The sequence below is a fragment of the Chelonoidis abingdonii genome, chromosome 13 (assembly GCF_003597395.2).
Source record: "Chelonoidis abingdonii isolate Lonesome George chromosome 13, CheloAbing_2.0, whole genome shotgun sequence".
NCBI lineage: Eukaryota > Metazoa > Chordata > Testudines > Testudinidae > Chelonoidis > Chelonoidis abingdonii.
In genome coordinates, this window is record NC_133781.1 from 5,958,962 (window position 1) to 5,982,329 (window position 23,368).

The following is a 23,368-nucleotide window of genomic DNA, read 5'->3' on the forward strand; positions in this document are numbered from 1 at the left end:
ACTTAATTCTTTACATTTCAAATGCTTTAATGGTTTCTCCTTTTTATGTACCTTTAACAAACAGATTTTTGACGAGTTGTTTGCCGTTGTACTGAGCAGGCTGAGGTCTCCGCAGACCAAACCCCAAATCTTGTTTAAAACTGTTTAATGCTGGACATTGCCAGGGTTGTGTTAAAACCTTTGACTCTTTGGACCCATTTAGTCCATCTAAATTAAATACAATGGAAGCAAACATTGCAGGTACTTAAGCAGCTAGGCCTTGGAGTCACCAGTCCTTATGCGGCTCAGTAACCACTCAGACATGTGGCTAAGGGCAAGGGTATTTGACTAGGGCTGGCAGGAAATGGAAAGGCTGCAAATACCCTAGGTACTGAAACTGTTACAATTCAAAGTGACCAGTAACAGATCTTGTTGGTTAGGGCATAATGACAAACATTTTCAAATAAATTCAGGGAGATTTGTGGTCTCTGGTGGGAGGGGAAAGAGGTCTGAGCTGGTGCTGGACTCTGTCTCTCCCAACCTCACCCCCATATACCCTAACTTCATCCCTCAATCCCCTTTATATCTCAACTTCATCCTCATGCACCTAATGCACCCCCATCCTCTAGGCACCCCCAACTTCATCTCCATGCACCTTATGATGCTGCAGAAAAAGAAAGATGTGGGTTCCAGGGTGCTGCTTTGAGTACAGAGCACCACACATGCTTACACTAAGGTCTGGTCACTGATGTATCAACGCGGTTTCACAGTTGTGATAAACCTTACAGAAAGTATGCCTTGTAAGGTATCCATGGAAAATGGAAAAGTTGTGATCTGTTGAACAATGTTATCGTGTTTATATGCCTGTATTGTCGTTGTATATGAAGCTATGAAGCTTTGCAATGTATTGGTATCTCAAACATGCTGTGTTCCTGGATAACATCCACAAGATGGATTGATCCAGAAAGACTTATTGCAGGCTAGCAGATTTAACATCACTGCTACTATCCTGATCTAGAGACTCTGAAATCATCTGTAATGTATATGGTTCATTTTAACCTTTTAGTAATGCTCTTCTTTTCTTTTTTTATTAATAAATCTTCAGTTAGTTTACTAAAGATTGGCTGCCAACTCTGTGGGTGTTCTGGGGCAGGAGCACCCATGAGAAAAAAAGAATGGATGCTCAGCACCCACTGGCAGGCCCCGCCAATCAGGTGCACCTCTCTCCCCAGCACCTCCCACCCACCGCTGTTCAGCAGTGGGCAGGAGGCAATTGGGGGAGGGGAAAGAGGAATATAGGAAAATACAGTCTAGGTGCAGCTACTATAAGGTGAGTTAGCAACTGGATGGAAAACCATTTCCAGAGAGTAGTTATCAGTCCTTCACAGTCAAGCTGGAAGAACATAATGAGTGAGGTCCTGCAGGGATCAGTTCTGGGTCTGATTCAGTTGACACAAACTTATGAAGTTTGTGGATGATACCAAGGTGTGAGGGGTTGCAAATGCTTTGGATGAGAGGATTAAAATTCAAAATGATCTGGAGAAATGGTCTGAAGTAAATAGGATGAAATTCAATAAGGGAAAATACAAAGTACTCCACTTAGGAAGGAACAATCAGTTGCACACATACAAAATGAGAAATGACTGCCCAGGAAGGAGTACTGTGGAAAGGAATCTGGGGGTCATAGTGGACCACAAGCTAAATATGAGTCAACACTGTAACACTGTTGGGGATGGGGGAAGCAAACATCGTTCTGGAATGTATTAGCAGGAGTGTTGTAAGTAAGACACAAGAAATAATTCTTCCGCTCTACTTCACACTGTTTAGGCCTCAACCGGAATATTGTATACAGTTCTGGGCATCACATTTCAGGAAAGATGTGCACAAATTGGAGAAAGTCCAGAGAAGAGCAACAAAAATGATTAAAGGTCTAGAAAACATGACCTACAAGGAAAATGGGTTTGCTTACTTTGCAGAAAAGAAGACTGAGTGGGGACATGATAGTTTTCAAGTACATAAAAGCTTGTTTTAAGAGGGAGAAAAGAGAGAAGAGGGAGAAAAATTGTTCTCTTTAATCTCTGAGGATAGGGCAAGAAGCGTTGGGCTTAAATTTCAGCAATAGCTGTTTAGGTTGGTTCCTAAATGTGGAGGTGGTTAAGCGCTGTAATAAGTTGCCTAGGGAGGTTATGGAATCTCCATCACTAGAAATTTTTAACAGCGGGTTAGACAAACACCTATCTGTTTAGAAAATACTTTGTCCTGCCATGAGTGCAGGGGACTGGACTAGATGACCTCTCAAGGTCCCTTCCTGTCCCACCATTCTATGTTTCTATGATTCTAAGAGTGAAATGTTTACAAGCAAATAAAAGTGAAAACATGCATCTAAAAGTCTGAAACTTAATCTTCCAAGTTTTGGTTCCAGGGTTTGTTAAGATAGCTTTTCTTACCCATAGTTTTCCGGCAAGATGGTCAGAATCTCCCCCAATGACCTAAAGATGCTGGTGCCTTTGTTTTCTTAGGTGAAAGACAGAGATTTAACTAGGGGTTCTCTGCCCCTCTCTCTTATAATCCAGCGAACCTTTGAAGTGGATTCTTCTGAGACTTACCCTGTAAAGTAAAGTTTATTCAAGCAGTAAAGGCAACACAGAGTCTGGTGTTGAAGGAGGCTCCATGGGCTTTCTCCTCATCTGTGCTTGCTGAAATGCAACATTGCTTTGTCTCCGGCCATCTCTTCCCCCTGCTGTCTCAAGGACCCTGTTTATTACTTATTTATAAATTAAGGTAAAATTTAAGATAAACCTCATTAACAACTTTTGCCTAGGTAGGGTTATGTGGGTTTGAATATGTGATGATAACTTCATACAGGGGATTCATAACTTGACATACAGCATTGCTACATACAGTTCACTATATTATTGACCAGCAAGTTATTAGTTTTCCAGTGATACCAAACAAGGCATATTTTGCACAAAGCTTGTTGCAGTGGTGTGTAGAGTGTGAATACAGGGATGCTTTTGGTCACGCTCCCCCCTTGCAAAGTTGCAGGAGGGCTAGCCACTGCTTAACCAGAAGCAGCAGGTTAGAGCCATGTTTCTACCATGGGGGGAACTATTGCCTAAATCAAGAGACGGCTGGATGTGTCTGGCTCTCACACTCCGTCTCTAAACTCCCTCGCAACACTCCCTTGTTTGCTAGCTCCTCTGGTCGCTTCGGAGCTGGCTTTTTAAACCCTTGTTCCTCAGTAGCCATGCCCCCTTATCAAGGGATCCTACCGGAAGTAGGGATCAAAGGATGGCAGGCTAAAACCTTGTAAGGAAGCTCTCAGCCTTGCCTAACAGGCTGCTAGGCTCAGCGAATGGCTCCTCAGACAGACCACACTATAAACTTCCATCAAACAGCAAATGGCAAGCAGCAAGCACACACCAACAAACAAACCGACAACAAACTCACTCCAAGTGTCACATAGTTGCTCCTCCTTTACCTGGAGAACTCCCTCACAAAACTCCTGTTTGTTTCTGTTCACTAGCTCCTTTATCTGTTTTATAAGAGCTGTTCAGCAGTTCTGCTTCAAGCAGCTTAGTACACCCACACTATAAATGATCGCAAAGCAGAACCACTCTCAAACATTCCTGCACTTCAGAACATAGTACAATGTGGATGTTGGGAAAGCGGACTACGGGGAGGGTCAGAGATTCTATGGCCAGAAGGAATCACTGTGGTCTTCTAGTCTGACCTCCTGCATAGCTCAGGCCAGAGAACTTCGCTGACTTAATTCCTCTTTGAACTGGAGCAGATCTTTTAGAAAAACATGCAACCTTGAATTAAAAATGGCCAGTGATGGAGAATTCACCATGGCCAATGGTGGATTGTTACATGATTGATTACCCTCACTTATAAAATGTTATGTCTTATTTTCAGTCTGAATTTGTCAATCCTCAAATGTCAGCCATTGGAGTGTGTTATATCTTTGTCTGCTAGACTGAAGTGCCCATTATCAAATATTTGCTCCCCATGAAATATGTGTAGACTAATCAAGTCACCCCTTAGCCTTCTCTTTGTAAAACTAAATAGATTGAGCTCCTTGAGTCTATCACTATAAGGCCGGTTTTCTAATTCTGTAATCATTCTTGTGGTTCTTCTCTGAACCCTCTCAAATCATCAACATCCTTCTGGAATTGTGGGCGTCAGAGCTGGAGACAATATTCCAGAAGCGGTCATACCAACATCAACTACAGAAGTAAAATAATCTCTCTATTTCTACTCAAGATTCCTCTGTTCATGCATCCAAGGCTCCCATTAACCCTTGGGGATCACTGCATCACACTGGGAGCTCAAATTCAGCTAACTATCCATCATGATCGCCAAGTCTTTTTCAGAGTCACTGCTCCCTAGGATAGAGTCCCCCATCCTGTAAATATGGCCTACATTCTTTGGTACTTGTTGTATATACATTTGCATTTTGACATCTTAAAACTCATATTGTTTGCTTGTTTACTTTGCCAAGTGATCCTGATCACTTTATATCAGTGACCTGACTTCTTCATTATTTGCCCTTCCCCAATCTTTTTGTCATCTGCAAACTTTATCAGTGATGATTTTATGTTTTCTTCCAAGTCACTAGTATACATATTGAATAGCATAGGGCCAAGAACCAATCCCTGCGGGACCCCACCAGAAACACCCCAGTTTGATGATGATGATGATTCCTCCTTTACAATTACATTTTGAGACCTGTCGGTTAGCAAGTTTTTAATCCATTTAATGTGTGCCATGTTAATTGTTTACTGTTCTAGTTTCTTAATCATGGTCTCATGCAGTGCCAAGTCAAAAGCCTTACAGCAGTCTAAGTATATTACAGCAACATCCGAAGAAGTGAGCTGTAGCTCACGAAAGCTCATGCTGAAATAAACTTGTTAGTCTCTAAGGTGCCACAAGTACTCCTGTTCTTTTTACAGTTAACTTTGTCAACCAAACTTGTAACCTCATTTAAAAAAAGATATCAAGTTATTTTGACAAGATCTATCTTTCATAAAATAGATTGGCATGCTGATTAGCATTAATGCTATTGGCCTCCTTTAATTCTTTATTAATCAATAAGACACCACTGTAGGGAGCATGGGAGAGGCCAGGTCCCCATCTCTTGTGATGTAGTTTGTGATGTCCGTGGTGTGGAGAAGAAAATGGATCTCTCTTCCCCAGCTTCCTTTCCCTTCATAACTGTGGTTCACCAGCCTAACCCTAAACACAGGTATGTCTTTACGAGGGCTAGTTGAACATTTTGTGTTAACTTGTTTTTGACTGAGAATTGGGTTTTAAACTAAATGAAATTTTTCATGAAATATGTCTGTTTTCCTTTAAAATGTTTGATTTTGATTGGAAAACTGAAAAACCCCAAACCAAACATTTTTGGCCAAAAAAATGAATAGTATTTTTAATAAAAAAAATAAATAATGAAATGTGTGTGATCAAATAACATGTGTTCACACCTTTCTGCAATAGAGAGGAGTTGAGACTAGACAGTGGATGCAGCTAATGGTGACAAGCGAGGCCCAGAGTTTGAGGAATGGGCTGGCACTGCCCTGCTAAGTGCACAGAATAAGAACAGAAAGTTCACCTTGATTCATGAAAGGATAGTTCCTGTGGCCCAGGGGGATTTGGCCTGGCCTTCTGCCTTGGCCCCCTAAGCAGCAACTCCAACAAAAGCTGGGAAATCCAGAAGTCTTCATATAGCACCTTTCCCCATGGACACCACATACTCACACCCACTTTCTGCTCCTCTAGAGCCCCTTCCTGGCTGAATGATGTGTGTGCATGACTGGGCTGGTAGGTGGATAGCCACCCCCAGGGTACTCTATGGAAAAGGGCCAATCCTCTAACAAGGGAGAAAAGAATGCACAGGGGACTGTAGAGCAGAATTAAGGTGACCAGATAGCAAGTTTGAAAAATTGGGATGGGAGGTTATGGGGGATAATAGGATCCTATATAACACAGAGCCCCTAATAACCAGGATGGTCCCAATAAACTCAGGACATCTGATCACCTTAAGCAGAACAGGGAAGACTGGGGCTGGGATGAGAGTGGAGCAGAGCTCTCCATCCAGTGGTGAATTCAGAGAATGGATTTGCTCTGTAGTGCTACCTATCTGTGTGTTGAAGCATTTGCTTGGGCTAACATGGTAGCTATTCCAGTCTGGGTAAAGCAACAGCTGCAACAGAGGAATTGGGTGCTGGGGACATGCAGTGGCAAAGGAGTTGGGCCCTACGGGCATACAGTGGAAAAGAATAAAGGGAGAGCAGCTTCACCGTTTGGAGGTAGGTGAGAGAACCCTCCCGCTTTGAATCAGGGGCCAGAGATAAAGCTGAAGGGAACTTAGGTGAAGACTCTCAAATTATTTTTTCAAAAGGTTCATTGTGAAAACACAGTTCCCTTGACAGGTGGTGGCCCCTCCAAACTCTGTCACTTTGCTTCCCCTCCAGGTGATCTAAAGAATGCCCCTGCTTCCTGCTCCATAGATTTGTGTAAACTTGGCTTCAGCCTCTTGCACTTACAGGTCAGTCTCAACCCCCCTATCCAGATTCTCTGAACAAAGCTCATTAAATTGTTTCCCATCAGCTCGTCCTTTTAGCCACTCACAGCACAAGATAGAAAAGCTCTCACCACTCTGCAGTCTACAGGGATCACCCCCTCCAGAATGTCTCTGTTTCCCATCTCCTAATTTTTGTTCTGTCTTAGCAGAGGAGCTTCTCTGCTGATCCCTGTTGTTTACAATTTAAGAAGTCAAGCCCAGGGCACAGCAGAATTGGGATCCCCAGATTTATGGCTGCTAGTTGCTGAGTGTAAACGTCCGCCGTTGGGGCTCAGCCCTCTCAGGCGCCGCTGGGAGCCAGGGCGCCTCACTACAGATGGCAAAATAGGCCAGGGTTCAGACCTCTTGGCAGGGGTAGAGCCAACAGATAGTCTCTAAGCCCTGGCCCTGGCTCAGGACGGGGCACCAAGCAGTTCAGAGCTCAGCTCCTCAGCAGGGACTGAGCAAACAAGTAGTCTATAAAGCCCTGGCCCTGGGTCAGGGTGGGGCACTAAGTAGTTCAGGACTCAGCTCCTTCAGCAGGGGGCTGAGCAAACAAATAGGTTATAAAGCCCAGGCCCTGGGTTACGGCAGGGCACTAAGCAGTTCAGGGCTCAGCTCCTTCAGCAGGGAACTGAGCAAACAAATAGTTTATAAAGCCCAGGCCCTGGGTTACGGCAGGGCACTAAGCAGTTCAGGGCTCAGCTCCTTCAGCAGGGAACTGAGCAAACAAATAGTTTATAAAGCCCAGGCCCTGGATCAGGGCGGGGCAACAAACCAGCACAGGGCTCAGACCCTCAGGCAGGGGCTGAGCAGCAGTTCAAATAGTAAGTTTATAAATAAGGCCTCCTCAGGCCAGCGAGAGGGGGAGTCTGCCATCCTTAGATGGGTAGCAGGGGGAACGCAGGCCCTCCCACTCCACTGCGTTCCAGCCCGGGGCCCTAGCAGCGGCCAAGACTCGCTGCTGTCAGTGGGGATCCTGGCCGCAACACACTGACATTGGTTCAGATGTTTCACCAGTGTCTTCCGGGGGGTCCCAGACCATGGGTTCCTCAGGATACCAGGCACAGGGAAGCTCAGGCAGCTCCTCAGGATACCGGGCATGGGGCAGGCTCGGCCAGTCCTCCTCAGGATACCGGGCATGGGGAAGCTCAGGCAGCTCCTCAGGATACCGGGCACGGGGAAGCTCAGGCAGCTCCTCAGGATACCGGGCACGGGGAAGCTCAGGCCAGGGGGGTGCTCGGCCACTCACATCTGGTCTCTTTGGTGGCCGGCCTCCAAGTGAGTGCCGGGGCTGTGCTTTTATACTTCCTGTCCCGCCCCTTGACTTCCGGGGGGCGGGAACGGGCAGCGGTGGCTCCGCTCACGTTGGAGGCTGCAGGGCCTGTACCTTTATACTTCCTGTCCCACCCCTTGACTTCCGGGGGGCGGGAACGGGCGGCAGTGGCTCTGCCCACATTGGAGGCTGCAGGGGCTTGGCCCTCTCACTACACTACACTGAGGGTTTGACGTTTATAGGTCTGGAGTGATCTGAGTTTCTTTTTTCTTTCTCTCTGTCTCTTTGGGACTACAAAGGCAGAAACTGTAGTAACTTGGATATCTGGACTTATAGTGTGCACCATACTTGTACTAAATAAACAGCCTTATTTTACAAAGATCCAAGATCAGTCAGCAGTTTCATTTTATGGCAAATTTCATTCTATGCCATCTAGGTGTTTAGGGTTACTCAGAGTGAGGCTAGGTTATGTACAACTATTTATGATTAATAAATGGCCAAGTTGTTCTTCAGTTGGGAAAAATGCACCTTCTGCCTTTGTTTAGTAGTGACAGCATCACGATGAAAAGAAAATGAGCAAATTTCATCTCTTTAATGGGAAGCACAGAGAATGAGGAAACCCAGAAAAGAGAATCAATTTCTTTTACAATAAAATGTCATTTTTAGCACAAATTCAGGGCTTCTCTTGAAATTCTTTACTTAGAAAACACTCCTCACATTTCTGTAGTAATTGCACAAGATCTGCTGTAAATTAACATGATGTGTACATTAACATGACATTTTAAAATAAGAAATAACATTGCGCGTCCTATTTTGCAATCAGGGATCTAAAAATATTATTCCCATCAGACACATTTATTTTAATCCAGTTCACAGATAGTATCAGAAAAATAAAAAACAATTTAAAACCTCTCTCATTAAAAGCCTTTTAACTTGCTACTCTCACCAGAAGAGCAAATCTTGTTAATTTCTAATGGTGGTAGCCCTAGTCAGTTAATGCTCATCTAACCATCTAATGCTAATCACTGAAATCAAGAATCTGCACTGCAGTCTGCTGTTCTAAACTTCATAACAGTATTTCCAAGAGTTTAGTTGAACATGTTTCTTACCAATCCTTCCTGAAGCTTTGCATCTTCTCCCTCTGGAGACGTGGCACCCTTGTGCTAATACCTTTCCCCACTACAGCAGCAGGAGAACAAGGAGCAGGAGATAATCAGGAAGCATTTTGGCTAAACACTTTTTGAAGTAAATGTGTCTGGCTGTCACTCACCTTCCCCATTAATAATCTCCTCACATGAATACCAGATGCCAGCGTGAAACTTTCGGTCAATGAACTTGTCATCGCCTGTCTCCCAGATATACTGAACGGCGTTGCTATTGTTCAGATCAGAGCTATTGAAGCGGATGCAGTGAGTCCCTTTCTCCTGATCTGTACAGAAAGGTTTTGCAACTTTTCTTGTCCCTTCACACCAGTAACTGCTGCTAAATGCCGTGATAGAGAGGATTAATGAGAGAAAACTGAGCGAGAGTGCTGCTGAGGCTCTCTGCCGTCTATCCATGCTCATGTCTGAAATCTGCCCACTTGCAGGGCCAGCATCAGCATTAAAGTGTGCTGAAAAAGCCAGTGATAATGCTTTTCATCTGGTTGTATGGGGAAGCATTCATTGAAATTCACTCTTCAGTTCTGGATTTCCACCAGTGAATTGTACCAGTCTGGTAGTTAAGATGATAAGCAGAAATCATAGGCTCATTGTTTGACAAGAAAGAAAACAGGATGCAGCAGATTTGTCCAGCCAGTGAAACCTGTGCAGGAAATATAAAGGGGGGAAAGGATCCTGGGAGTGTGTCTGTTGAATCACAAGACAAGGGATTAGTCTGTATCAGCAAAAAAAATGAGGAGTCCTTGTGGCACCTCAGAGACTAACACATTTATTTAGGCATAAGCTTTCGTGGGCTATCCCAGGCACAGGTGTGTGATACAGACAACGTTCCTGACTAGGGAGGGCAGCTCAGGCTTCAGAACTTCTTGTTAAATTTAATACTAATTATGGCACGAGTGAATGTTATTTGTAGGGGGATTCTTGAGATGAGCCCTATCCCTGAGATGGAGCAAGGAGAGTGCTCTGCAGCCCAGGGAGACAGGAAATCTGCCAGGAACCATACCAACTACAAAGGCAAGAAGTGTGTGTTTGCCTTTGTCATTAGTGGAGCCACTGCAGGCTGCCCCCGGTACTGCAAAGTGCCTCCGTGGAATGCAGTTTAGTAAAGCAGTGCAGAGGGCTGAACTGCCCAAGGTGCCATTCCCTCTGCACTGATGCCAATCCTGACCCTTCCCCAGGAAAAGGAAAAGTTGGCTGGGGTACAATCCAAACAAGTGAAGAGATGTGTCACCTCTTACTTTGTGACCCTAATTACCTCACAATGCCTTGCTACTGAAGCTGTCTGCAACAAGTCATCAAGAAGCAAGCACAGTTTGTCTATATACTGGGCAGCTTTGGTCCAACACTTTGGGTCCTGGAGCCTGCCTGCAACATCGTAGACTTCCACTGTTCTCTACTGGTCTTGGTTAATGCCCGGTAGGGTGATTCCACATTCTTCTTAGCCCCAAATATGCATGTGTTTTCTGAAATGTCCAGTCCTGTTCTGGAACAGTCGGGAATTTTAAGATTTATTGTTCCTTTAAAATGTCAGTATCCAACAGTTTGTTATTTTACCTGGAGTTACCAGACAGTTGAGTTCAAACACAGCACTAGATTAGTTTAGATTAAAAAGAAAGCAAGTGTATTTAATTGCACAGAGAGATTTTAAGTGAATGCAAATATAAGGATTAAAGTAAAAAATGGTTACAAGAGAAATAAAGATAAAACACTTTCTAGTAACAGAAACTTAACAACCTAGTCTGGTTTCCAGATAAAATCTTCAGCACATATTTCCATTGAGGATTGTATTGTGGAGTTTGTGTGTGAGTGAGTGTGTGTGCAGGCTGCTAGGGGCCGTGTGCTGAGAGCGAGGCTGAGCCCTGCGTTGGGGGCGGGGCTTACCTGATTAGGGGTCCTATATATCCCCTATAATATCCGGTTTTCACTTCCTGTACCAGTAGCTCCAGTTCCTCCATCTTGTTACCTAGGCTCCTCGCATTAGTGTACAGACATTTTAATTTTTGGCGTTGGCGTCAGTGACATTCTTTCCCCCGTCGTGCACAGACCTTCTACCACCAGCATCACCGTTAGTTAGTTTCAACTCTGCTTTCTTCCTCGGGTCAATTCTTCGTCCACAAGGGTATCCCCTCTCACTTTGTTTACTTCCCTCTCCAGGTTAAATTCCGGCGTGGAGATCTCCTGAACATCTCCCAACCATCTCCCCAACTTCCTAGTTAAAAGCTCTCTTAATGAGGTCGGCGAGCCTCCATCCCAGAAGTTATTTCCCTCCTTACTTAGATGAAGTCCATCCGAGCGAACAGTTGCCTGTCCGTAACGCTTCCCAATGACCGTACATCCCAAAGCCCTCCTTATAGCACCACTGCCTGAGCCATCTGTTAATTACTCATAATCTTGTCGCTCCTTCGTCGCCACGCTCTAGGAACGGCAGAATCCACTGAAGATCACTGAGCTCGATTTTCCTTGAGCGTCTTCCCAGTCCTGACATAGCCTCCTTGATACAGTCCAGGGAGTGACTAGCCGTATCATTCGTTCCCACATGAAGGACAATCACGGGTTCTTTCCGCTCCGCTAGGATCCTTTTCAGCCTCAGGTCCACATCCTGTACCTTAGCCCCCGGTAGAACAGCACACCCTTCTGTTCTCCCCGATCAGGTCTAGTTACAGGCCTGTCTATTCTTCTCAGTAAAGAGTCTCCAATCACGTAGATCTTGCTTTTCCGGCGACAGTGTGATTCTCCGGTCTATCCCCCGCACCACTGGCCGCAAGTCCTCGATTCGTATTCACCTTGCAATCCTCCTTGGGGTCATACTTGGTGTCGCTCCATTGACTCCTCCGTCCTTCTGCAGGACTAGCCGCTCGCCTCTTTTTCCTTGCCTCTTCTTCAGCGAGCACCTGCTGTGCTCCATCTTCATTTTCCAACCCAGCAACCTGTTCCTGAGTTCTATTTCTCCATCACTGGCCGTCTTTTCCTCTGCCTGGTTCTCCTAGTCACATGCTTCCACCGTCCATTTTCCTCACCCAGCAGCTCCTCAGCAATTTTTTGGTCCTGCTTCCATCTGCTCCTCTGAGCTTATCCCTGTGCCTCATCATGTCTGTGTTCCATCAACTGCTCAAACCCCCTTCTATAACTCAGCCAGAGTTTCCACCTGCATCTCCAGTCCTCTATCTTTTCTTCAGCAGCTCCTATTCAGGCGGCACTTCTTGCAGACAAAACTCCTTTCAGGCGCCCCTCCAGGACCATGTACATGCCACAGCTCCGCATCCGGTCATCCTCAGTGCGTCTCTACCTGCTGGCCTCTGTCTCAGTCATGCCCTTCCAGCTCTGTGCTCGCAGTCCAAGCCTAACACTGCACCACAGGCCACCAACAAGGCCTGGGCTGCTGGGCAGACCTGCCCCTTCCCTCTTCTGGCTTGTTGGTTCCTCGCTTTAGCCTCCTCTGGAACTCCTCCCTGGAACTCCCACTGAAACTCCCTGTTAGCAGCTCTGTTTGCTGGCTCCTGTGCCGCTGCCTGAGTGCCTGGCTCCTTTAATATTAGGACCCCTAATCAGGTAAGCCCCGCCCCAACGCAGGGGCTCAGCCTCGCTCTTCAGCACACAGGCCCCTAGCACCCTGCACACCACACTCACTCACACACAAACTCCACAATACAATCCTCAATGGAAATATGTGCTGAAGATTTATCTGGAAACCAGCTAGGTTGTTTAGTTCTGTTACTAGAAAGTGTTTTATCTTTATTTCTCGTTGTAACCATTTTTCTTTAATCCTTTATATTTGGCATTTCACTTAAAATCTCTCTGTGCAATTAAATACACTTGCTTTCTTTTAATCTAAACTAATCTTAGTGCTGTGTTGAACGTCAACTGTCTGGTAACTCCAGGTAAAATAACAAACTGTTGGATACTGACATTTAAAGGAACAATAAATCTTAAAATTCCCGACTGTTCCAGAACAGACTGACATTTCAGAACACATGCATATGGGGCTAAGAAGAGGATGTGGAATCACCCTACGGGGACATTAACCAAGACCAGAGAGAACAGTGAATGGTCTACGATGTTGCAGGCAGGCTCCAGGACCCAATGTGTTGGACCCAAAGCTGCCCAGTATATAGACAACTGTGCTTGTTCTTTGATTGACTTGTTGCAGACAGCTATCAGTAGCAAGCATTGTGATGGTAATTAGGGTCACAAGTAAGAGTTGACACATCTCTTCACTTGTTTGGATTTTGTACCCCAGCCAACTTTCTTTTTTCCTGGGGAAGGCGTCATTTGATTGGCATCAGTGCAGAGGGAATGGCACCTTGGGCAGTTCAGCCCTCTGCACTGCTTACAAACTGCCATCCACGAGGCACCTTTTTGCAGTACCGGGCAGCGCAGTGGCTCCACTAATTGACAAAGGCCACAACACTTCTTTGCCTTTTAGTTGGTATGGTTCCTGGCAGATTCCTGTCTCCCTGGGTGCGGAGCACTCTCCTTGCTCCATCTCAGGGATAGGGCCTCATCTTTCAGAATCCCACAAATAAACATTCACTCGTGCCATAATTAGTATTAAATTTAACAAGAAGTTCTGAAGCCTGAGCTGCCCTTCCTCGTCAGGAACGTTGTCTGTATTCACACACCTGTGCCTGGATAGCCCCACGAAAGCTTATGCCTAAATAAATGTGTTAGTCTCTGAGGTGCCACAAGGACTTTTCCTCATTTTTTTTGCTGATACAGATTAATCCTTTGTTCTTGTGAGTTCAACAGACAACACTCCCAGGATCCTTTCCCCCCTATATTCCTGCACAGGTTTCACTGGCTGGGACAATCTGCTGCGTCCTGTTTTCTTTCTTTCAAAACAATGAGCCTTATATTTCTGCTTATCATCTTACTACAGAAATGGTACAATTTCACTGGTGGAAATCAGAACTGAGAGGAATTCAATGATGCTTCCCCAATACAACCAGATGAAAGCATTTATCACTGGCTTTTTCAGCACACTTTAATGCTGATGCTGCCCTGCAAGTGGGCAGATTTCAACATGAGCATGGATAGACGCAAGAGCCTCAGCAGCCACTCTCGCTCAGTTTTCTCTCATTAATCCTCTCTGTCACGGCATTTAGCAGCAGTTTACTGGTGTGAAGGACAGAAAAGTTGGCAAAACCTTTCTGTACAGTCAGAGAAAGGGACTCACTGCATCCGCTTCATAGCTCTTTCCCTGATCTGAACAATAGCAACGCCGCTTTCAGTATATCTGGGAGACAGGCGATGCAAGTCATGACGGAAAGTTTACGTGGCATCTGGTATTTCATGTGAGGAGTTATTAAATGGGAAGCGTGATGACGCCAGACACATTTACTTCAAAAAGTGTTTAGCCAAAATGCTTCTGATTATCTCCTGCTCCTTTTTCTTCCTGCTGTGTAGTGGGGAAAGGTATTAGCACAAGGGTGCCACGTTCCAGAGGGAGAAGATGCAAAGTTCAGGAGGATTGGTAAGAACAATGTTCAACTAAACTCTTGGGAAATTACTGTATGAAGTTTAGAACAGCAGACTTGCAGTGCAGATTCTTGATTTCAGTGATTAGCATTGTGGTAGATGAGATTAACTGACTAGCTACCACATTAGAAATTGAACAAGATTTCTCTTCTGGTGGAGAGTAGCAAGTAAAAAGGCTTTTAATAGAGAGGTTTTAAATTGTTTTTTATTTTTCTGATACTATCTGTTGAACTGGATAAAATAAATGTGTCTGATCGAATAATAATTTTTTAATCCCTGATTGCAAAATGACGCGGCAATGTTATTCTTATTTTTAAAATGTATGGTTTAATGTTACACATCATGTTAATTTACAGCAGATCTTGTGCAATTACTACAGAAATGTGAGGAGTGTTTTTTCTAAGAAGATTTCAAGGAAGCCCTGAATTGTGATAAAAATGACATTTTATTGTAAAAGAATTGATTTCTTCTTTCTGGGTTTTCCTCATTCTCTGTGCTTTCCCATTAAGAGATGAAAATTGGCATTTCTTTCATCGTGATGCTGTCACTTACTAAACAAAGGCAGAAGGTGCATTTTTTCCCACTTGAAGAACAACTTGGCCATTTATTAATTCATAATTAGTTTACATAAACCTAGCCTCACTCTGAGTAACCCTAAACACCTAGATGGCATTAGAATGAAATTTTGCCATAAATGAAAACTGCTGACTGATCTTGGATCTTTGTAAATAAGGCTGTTTATTTAGTACAAGTTATGGTGCACCACTATAAGTCCAGATATCAAGTACTACAGTTTCTGCCTTTGTAGTCCCAAAGAACAGGAGAGAAAGAAAAAGAACTCAGATCACTCCAGACCTATTAAACGTCAAACCCTCGTGTAGTGTAGTGAGAGGCGCCAAGCCCCTGCAAGCCTCCATGTGGGCAGAGCCACTGCCGCCCGTTCCGCCCCGAAGTCAAGGGGTGGGACAGGAGTATAAAGGTACAGGCCTGCAGCTCCAACGTGAGCCAGAGCCACCGCTGCCGTTCCGCCCCCCGGAAGTAAGGGGCGGACAGGAGTATAAAACACAGCCCCGCACTCACTGGAGGCGGCCACCAAAAGACCGATGTGACGTGCCGAGCACCCCCCTGCCTGAGCTTCCCCGTGCCCGGTATTCCTAGGAGCTGCTGAGCTTCCCCGTGCCCGGTATCCTGAGGAGCTGCCTGGCTCCCCATGCGATCCTGAGGAGGTGGCGAGCCTGCCCCATGCCCGGTATCTAGGAAGCTGCCTGAGCTTCCCTGTGCCTTGTATCCTGAGAACCCATGGTCTGGGACCCCCGGAAGACACTTGGTTGAAACATCTGACCAAATGTCAGTGTGTTGCGGCCAGATCCCCATGACAGCAGCGAGTCTTGCGCTGCTAGGGCCCGGGCTGCGACGCAGTGGAGTGGGAGGCCTGCGTTCCCCTGCCACCCGCCTAAGGGTGGCAGACTCCCCCTCTTCGCTGCCTTGAGGAGGCCTTATTATAACTTACTTTTGAACTGCTGCTCAGCCCCTGCCTCCGAGGTCTAGCCCTTGTGCTGGTTTGTTCCCTCCTGATCCAGGGCCTGGGCTTTTATAATATTTGTTTGCTCAGTCCTTGCTGAGGAGCTGAGCCCTGACTGCTTTAGCTGCCCTGCCGTAACCAGGGCCTGGGCTTTATAACCTATTTGTTTGCTCAGCCCCCTGCTGAGGAGCTGAGTCCTGAACTCACTTAGTGCCACCCGACCCAGGGCCAGGCTTTATAGACTACTGTTTGCTCAGTCCCTGTGAGGAGCTGAGCTCTGAACTGCTTGGTGCCCCTCCTGGCCAGGCAGGGCTTAGAGACTATCTGTTTGGCTCATACCCCTGCAAGAGGTCTAACCCTGGACTATTTTGCCATCTAGGAGGCGCCCTGGCTCCCAGGCGGCGCCTGAGAGGCTGAGCCCCAACGGCGGACGTTTACACTCAGCAACTGCAGCCATATCTGGGGATCCCAATTCTGCTGTGCCCTGGGCTTGACTTCTTAAATTGTAAACAACAGGATCAGCAGAGAAGCTCCTCTGCTAAGACAGAACAAAAAGTTAGGAGATGGGAAAAGAGACATTCTGGAGGGGGTGATCCCTGTAGACTGCAGATGGTGAGAGCTTTTTCTATCTTGTGCTGTGAGCTAAAGACGAGCTGTGCGGAAACAATTTAATGAGCTTTGTTCAGAGATATCTGGATAGGGGGTTGAGACTGACCTGTAAGTGCAAGAGTTGAGCCAAGTTTACACAAATCATGGAGCAGGAAGCAGGGGCATTCTTAGATCACCTGGAGGGGAGCAAAGTACAGGTTTGGAGGGGCCACACCTTCAGGAACTGTGTTTTTCACAATGAACCTTTTGAAAAAATAATTGAGAGTCTTCACCTAAGTTCCCTTTCAGCTTTTATCTCTGGCCCCTGATATCAAAGCGGAGGTTCTCTCACCTACCTCCAAACCGGTGAAGTGCTCTCCCTTTATTCTTCCCTGTTATGCCCGTAGGCCCAACTTCCTTTGCCACTGCATGTCCCCGACACCCACCCTGTGCACGTGCTTTACCCAGACTGAATATAGACCTATGCCATAAGCACATGCTTCAACACACAGATAGGTAGCACTACAAGCAAATCCATTCTCTGAATCGACCACGGGAAGCCTCTGCTTCCACTCTCATCCCCAGCCCCAGTCTTCTCTTGTTCTGCTTAGGTGATCAATGTCCTGAGTTTATTGGGACCATCCTGGTTATTAGCCTGTTTATATAGATTCCTATTTATCCCATAACCTCCATCCCAATTTTTTCAAACTTTGCTATCTGTCACCATTAATTCTGCTACAGTCCCCTGTGCATTCTTTTCTCCCTTGTTAGAGATGGCCTTTTCCATAGAGTACCCTTGGGGGTGGCTATCCACCTACCAGCCCAGTCATGCACACAATCATCAGCCAGAAGGGCTCTAAGGAGCAGAAAGTGGGTGTGAGTATTGTGTGTCCATTGGGAAAGGTGCTATATGAAGACTTCTGATTTCCCAGCTTTTTTGGAGTTGCTGCTTAGAGGGGGGGTATGGATAGGGCCAAGCAGAAGCCAGGCCAAATCTCCCTTGGGCCACAGAAACTATCCTTTCATGAATCAGGTGAACTTTCTGTTCTATCCACTACGCGTGCCAGCCCTTCCTCAAACTCTGGGGCCTCGCTTGTCACCATTAGCTGATCACTGTCTAGTCTCAACTCCCCAAGCATGACAGTGAACACATGATTTGATCACACACATTTCATTATTTGTATTAAAATACTAGTTCATTTTTTTGGCCAAAAATGTTTGGTTTGGGTTTTCAGTCCCATACAAACATAACATAAAGGAAAACAGACATAATTAGAAATTTTCATTAGTTTAAAACCCAATTCTCAGCAAAACAAGTTAACACAAAATGTTCAACTAGCCCTCGTAACATACCTGTGTTTAGGGTTAGCTTGTGATCTCATCTAAAGGAAGAACGAAGAGGATCCCATTTCTTCTCCACACCACGGACATCACAAATACATCACAAGAGAGGGGACTGCCTCTCCCATGCCCCCTACAGTTGTGTCTTATTGATAATAAAGAATTAAAGGAGGCCAATAGATTTAATGCTAATCAGCATGCCAATCTATTTTATGAAAATAGATCTTGTCAAAATAACTTTCTGATATCTTTTTTTAAATGAGGTTACAAGTTTGCGTTGGACATAAGTTAACTGTAAAAGAACAGGATACTTGTGGCACCTTAAAGAGATAACAAGTTTATTTCAGCATGAGCTTTTCGTGAAGCTACAGCTCACTTCTCGGATGTGCTGTAATATACTTAGGACTCTGTAAGCTTTTGACTTGGCACTGCATGATACATACAAGAAACTTCAAATCACAATTTTGAGGATTTCAATAACTCAGTCATGGTTAGGGGTTGTTATAAATGTGTATGGGTAGGGTTTTGTGGCCTGCCTTATGCAGGAGGTCAGACTAGATGATCATATTGGTCCCTTCTGACCTATGAGTCTATGAGTCTATAGCTGACTGATCTCCTGGGTCAGGATCTATCCCCCCAAGCCAAAGGGCTGGTACCTTTGTCTTTGTAGGTGATAGATAACTTGGGGGTTCCAGGCCCCTCCCTTTGATAGTCTAATGAAGCTTTGAAATGGATCCTGATGAAGGATGCCTCCAGATAAAAAGTCTATTTCCAGCTGCGAGGTAGGCAACATGGAGTCTGTCTTGAAGGAAGTTTTCTGATGCTTCCTACCAGCTAGAATTGTGTCTGCTAAAATGCATTTTTTTTAGTTCCTGCCTCCTCCAGTGCAATTTGAATGAACATTAGACATGTGATTGTCAGTTTCCTCCATTATAATGTGAGGTTTACCTCCACTCCTTGCAAGTTTGATGGGTCTTTTTATGCAAAATGTAAATACATTCTGATTGTGATTCAAAATACTATAGAAGTAATTCCCATGTAGAGAAGCCACATTCCTTTCCTGAGATGGGGCAATTTCTGCTTCGCTGACAAACCACATCTTAAAAATTATCATTTCAGTTTATATCCATAACTTTGGTCAGTTGCTTGCACCTACATTATGTGGTTATATTAATAACCAGTGTGTCATGAGCTTCACAGAGACCTTGCATAACACTTACCAGATACATTTCATACATTCAAGAACTGGGGTACATTTGAACTGGTTATGCCAGCTGCAAGTCATTACCAGATATCTGGGTGCCTCTTGCCCTCTGCCTTTTGGTTGTCACAGAGTGACTATCCCTCTGGCATATCTGAGTAGACTTACAAAGTTTCAGGAAGCAGCAAGCCTGAAAACATCTACTCTTTCCACCACGGAAGATGCAGCAGCAACCTTCTCCTCTCCCAAAAGTGTCATTCTACCTTGACAACTTTTACAGACACTGCTCTCATCTCCTCTTGTTTGACATTGCAAGCACTGCAGAAATCTTCCAATTGGTTCTGCAAAGTCTTGTTTGGAGGAGCTGTTGCTGTGTAAGCCTGTGAGGTGTAACTGCAAAGAGCAAAGAAGTCACCGTCATATTGAGTGGTGGTCTTCGTCGTGAGGGACAGAAAATGAGCTGCAGGCTGCAGTGACCAGCTGGCTCTGGGTTATGTTGTGGTAGGGGTTATGTAATTTTTAAATAACAATACTTGTATTGTTCAATACAAGTCTCAGCATGAAACTGTAGGAAGCAGAATGTCTGTCACTGGATGATAGCTGAATCTGAGAAGTCTGAGACAGTCCATAAGGGTAAGGGTAAAACATACTCTGAGAGTAAGTGAGACTACTGAACTGAAGTTAGAAGGAGAGAAACGTGTCCTTTTATTCTCAGTGCATGTGACTGTTACAGAAGGCTTGAGGGTAGATCCACAAAACGTCAACAGTTAGTTCTGTCTGTCTTTCACAAGCTGAACTGGTATGCTGGCTGTAGTTAATTAAGTTTGTCGGACACTTTCCATTATAAGCCCAGTTTTCAGTTGTTTATAGCTTTGTCAGACTTTAGCTGTTTGGGCTGAAGTTTCCAGTGTTGGGTGTCTGACTCAGGCAGAATATTTTTGGAAAATGTCCGCAAAAATGGTTAATCTGTTTATGAGACAGTGTAATGGGGTTTGCTAATCACTTCTGAGGCACCTCCTTGTGGCTCATCTCTCTCTGGAGTCAGGTCACCCTCTCTCTTCATGACTTGGGGTGTTCCCTCTTCATGACTTTGTCCTCCAGCTAGGTCACTATAGTTTTTCCATTGTGAGGATATCAAAGTTCTACTCAATTAACTGTCTGTCACCTGCTCCACTGCCCAGTCTGTGCCACTTCCTCATTGGCTCATAGGGAAACCCGGGCCCACCCTCTACTCCGGGTTCCAGCCTGGGACCCTATGACTAAAAACTCAATCCCAGATCTTGTCACGGTTTCCATGGCCTCCTTCCTACTTTTCCTTATCTTCTAAACCACCCCTGGATTACCACTGGAGCTTCTGTGCTCCCTGTGGCTACCATCTGTAGTAACCTGCACCCTGGCACTACCACCTGCTGCAGCAACAATGGTGCAGCACTGAATGTTGCCCTGGGAAGACAGATGGTCAAGGAGAGGGCAGCTTGAGTTGGGGAGGGGGCTTGGAATCTGCCTGAAGAGTATACTCAGAAGTTGCTGTTGGAGAAGAATTGAAATGCTGAGCTAGGCATGAACTGATGCTGGGGGTGGAGGTGAGGTGATAAAATAGAAGAAGACCAGAAGAATAAAAGCAGGGGATTGGGAAGTGAGAAGGGTGGAAGAAGGAAAACAGGAAAGGTTTCAGGTCAGGAGAAGGAGAAAAAAAAACAGACCTGGGTATGTGAGCAGGTGCTATTAGAGAAGGGCCATAGAGGGAAATAAAATCTACAGGCTTATCAGAGAGAGAGAGTACCAGGGGGAAAAAACTTGAAAGGAAATATAATTAGTGAAAAAATGAAGTGATCAAAAAGCTGTGGTGCGAGATGAACACAGACTCTGAAATAGTAACCAAGAAACCCACCCACACCCACGAAGGGCCTAAAGTACATGAACAGAGAGGATGACTGTTGGAACATCTGCTGATAGAATACAGTTCAAAGGTGCCTAATGGACAAGTGGGGGCCACTAGGTGAAGAAAACTCACTTGTGGAGTTGTCATAAATAGATAGGTAAGGTAAGGGTTAAGTTTCTTTTACCTGGAAAGGGTAACCAAACACCTGACCAGAGGACCAATCAGAGAACTGGATTGTTTAAAGTCAGGGTGGGAATTTGTATACTCGGGGTCTTTTTTGTTTTCTCGGCTGTGAGTAAACAAGGTTCCTCCTAACTCCTTCTTATTTCAAAATTATTCCAAAAGTCTGGGGCTTACCTGAAACTCCCCAAGCTCACTACCAGCTTGGGTATTTGGGCTGCCACCAGGTCAGGAATTTAATTAGAGAGCCTGACCCCCCTCTTTCCTTTTCTGGTGCCCCACCCTCCCTTGGTGGGACACCCAATTCCAAATCCCTTGGATGCTAAAAGCAGGGAGAAAACCCTGCCCCCCCTCCTTCTCAGGCTTGCCTCTTGGTCGAGCCTGCGAGTATCAAGAAACCGGTTTCTCTGCTTCCCAAGAGATAAGCGTTCTTACTCTCAGGACAATTGAGATGCAAAATGCCAACAGCTTGGCTTTGCCTTCCCCCGTGCCTGCTCTTTCCCGAAAGCAATAGGAACTAGCCCACAGCCTGGCTGTTCCCTTCCCTTTGCCTCCCTAGGAAAAGAAACTTCCACACGTTTTAAAAGAAAAGTTTATATAAAAAAGAAAGAAAAAATATAAAACAATAATCTTGCATTAAGAAACTCAATACAGGCTCTTGCTTATAAGAAGATATGAAGAAACAGTCTGATTTAAAAGATAGCCCAATTAAACCAGTCCAACAAATCACATACATGGTGATACACCACAAAGATCATCATAGCCGAATACTTGCGTTCCCTTGGTACTTACAGAGTTTAGAAGAAACTTTAAGATAAGATGGAGTTAGGGAAACTTGTTTATCACAGCCGAGAAAACAAAAAGACCCAGTAAACAAATTCCCGCCCCCTGACTTTAAACAATCCAGTTCTCTGATTGGTCCTCTGGTCAGGTGTTTGGTTACCCTTTCCAGGTAAAAGAAACTTAACCCTTACCTTACCTATCTATTTATGACAGGAGTGAAAAGAGAAAAGAGTGAAAAGAGGTACAGCCAGAGGAACATCGAATCTAAGGAGCACTTCAAGCCTCAGAGACCAAAGAACAGGACAGCAAGAGTGGAGCTGGACTTAAAGCCAAGGAGAGGAAAAGTTGATTCTTCTCTGAAGTGACACAGTCTATTGTTCAATCATCTCTTTTGTTCTTGGTAATAACAATGCGGTTGGTACTACCTGCACAGTGTGTACACGCTCCCAAAGGTGAATGAGTGGGTAACAGTAGTTTAGTAGTAGCAGTAGTAAGTCTTTGGTAATTGTCTATATTATTTCTGCTCCTGATACGATTTTTGGGTTTTCCCTGATAAAGTTCTAAAAATTTAAAATGATCCCTTTTGTCTTGGTTTGCCTCTGCCTCTCCTCCCAGTTAGCCTAACCTCGCTGAGCCAGGTCACCACACACCCCTCTCGCAGGTTCTTGCCAGAGTCTGTATTCCCAGGCAGGATCTCAGGGTTTTCTTCCCCCTGTTGACTTCTACTGGTCTCTTAGCCACTCCCCTCTTCTCTAGGGAGTGATTGCAGGGTTTCTTCCAGCAGCCCCTTCTTTCTCTCACTTTCTGGTTAGATACCAGCCCAGCCTGCCCCTGCCAGGCTGGGCTTCACCATCAGGGGGGGAGAAGGAGGGGGAGGGGAGGGGATTGGAGCAGAGGAAGGGAGGGAGTTGAGGGTGGGAGCATATAGGAACAGGGGGTGAGGGAGTCGTGGGTGTATAGAATCATAGGACACATCTACACTGCAGCTGGGAGCGTGCTTCCCAGTGGAAGTGCCCAGCCATTAGCTCTGTGTGAGTTAGCAGGCTAAAAGTAGCAGTGCAGCTGGGAGTGGCCCAGGCAGTGGCTTAGGCTAGCCACCGGGTATGTACCCAGAGGGTCTGCGCAGGTTTGTACTCAGGCAGCTAACTCGAGCTGCTGCTACCCACCTACACTGCTATTTTGAGCACACTAGCTCAAGCAGAACTGTCACATATCTTTTTACTTGTGCTGGGAAGCACGCTTCTAGCTACAACACAAACATAGCAAGGGTGCCAATTAGGGAGGGCAGGCAGGAGGTGAGCTCTCAGATGGACCTCTTAACTGCACAGAATTAGTGTGGAATGTGAGTTCTGCAGAGGAGAGGTGCTTCTTGCAGCTTGTGCCCTTGGGAGTCAGTGTTTTGTTTACAGGGGACTC

The 23,368-nt window shown here is 45.4% G+C and overlaps 1 protein-coding gene across 1 annotated transcript in view; it reads right to left on the reverse strand.

Annotated features, from left to right (window-relative positions):
- GSG1L2 (GSG1 like 2) overlaps nucleotides 1-9,555 on the reverse strand; it is a 63,418-nt gene extending 53,863 nt beyond the window's left edge. The window contains exon 1 of the mRNA XM_075072047.1: nucleotides 9,091-9,555. Within this exon, the coding sequence (XP_074928148.1) occupies nucleotides 9,091-9,385 (295 nt within the window). The 5' untranslated portion in view covers nucleotides 9,386-9,555. The remainder of the gene's footprint in view (nucleotides 1-9,090) is intronic.
- Nucleotides 9,556-23,368: the final 13,813 nt, after the last annotated feature.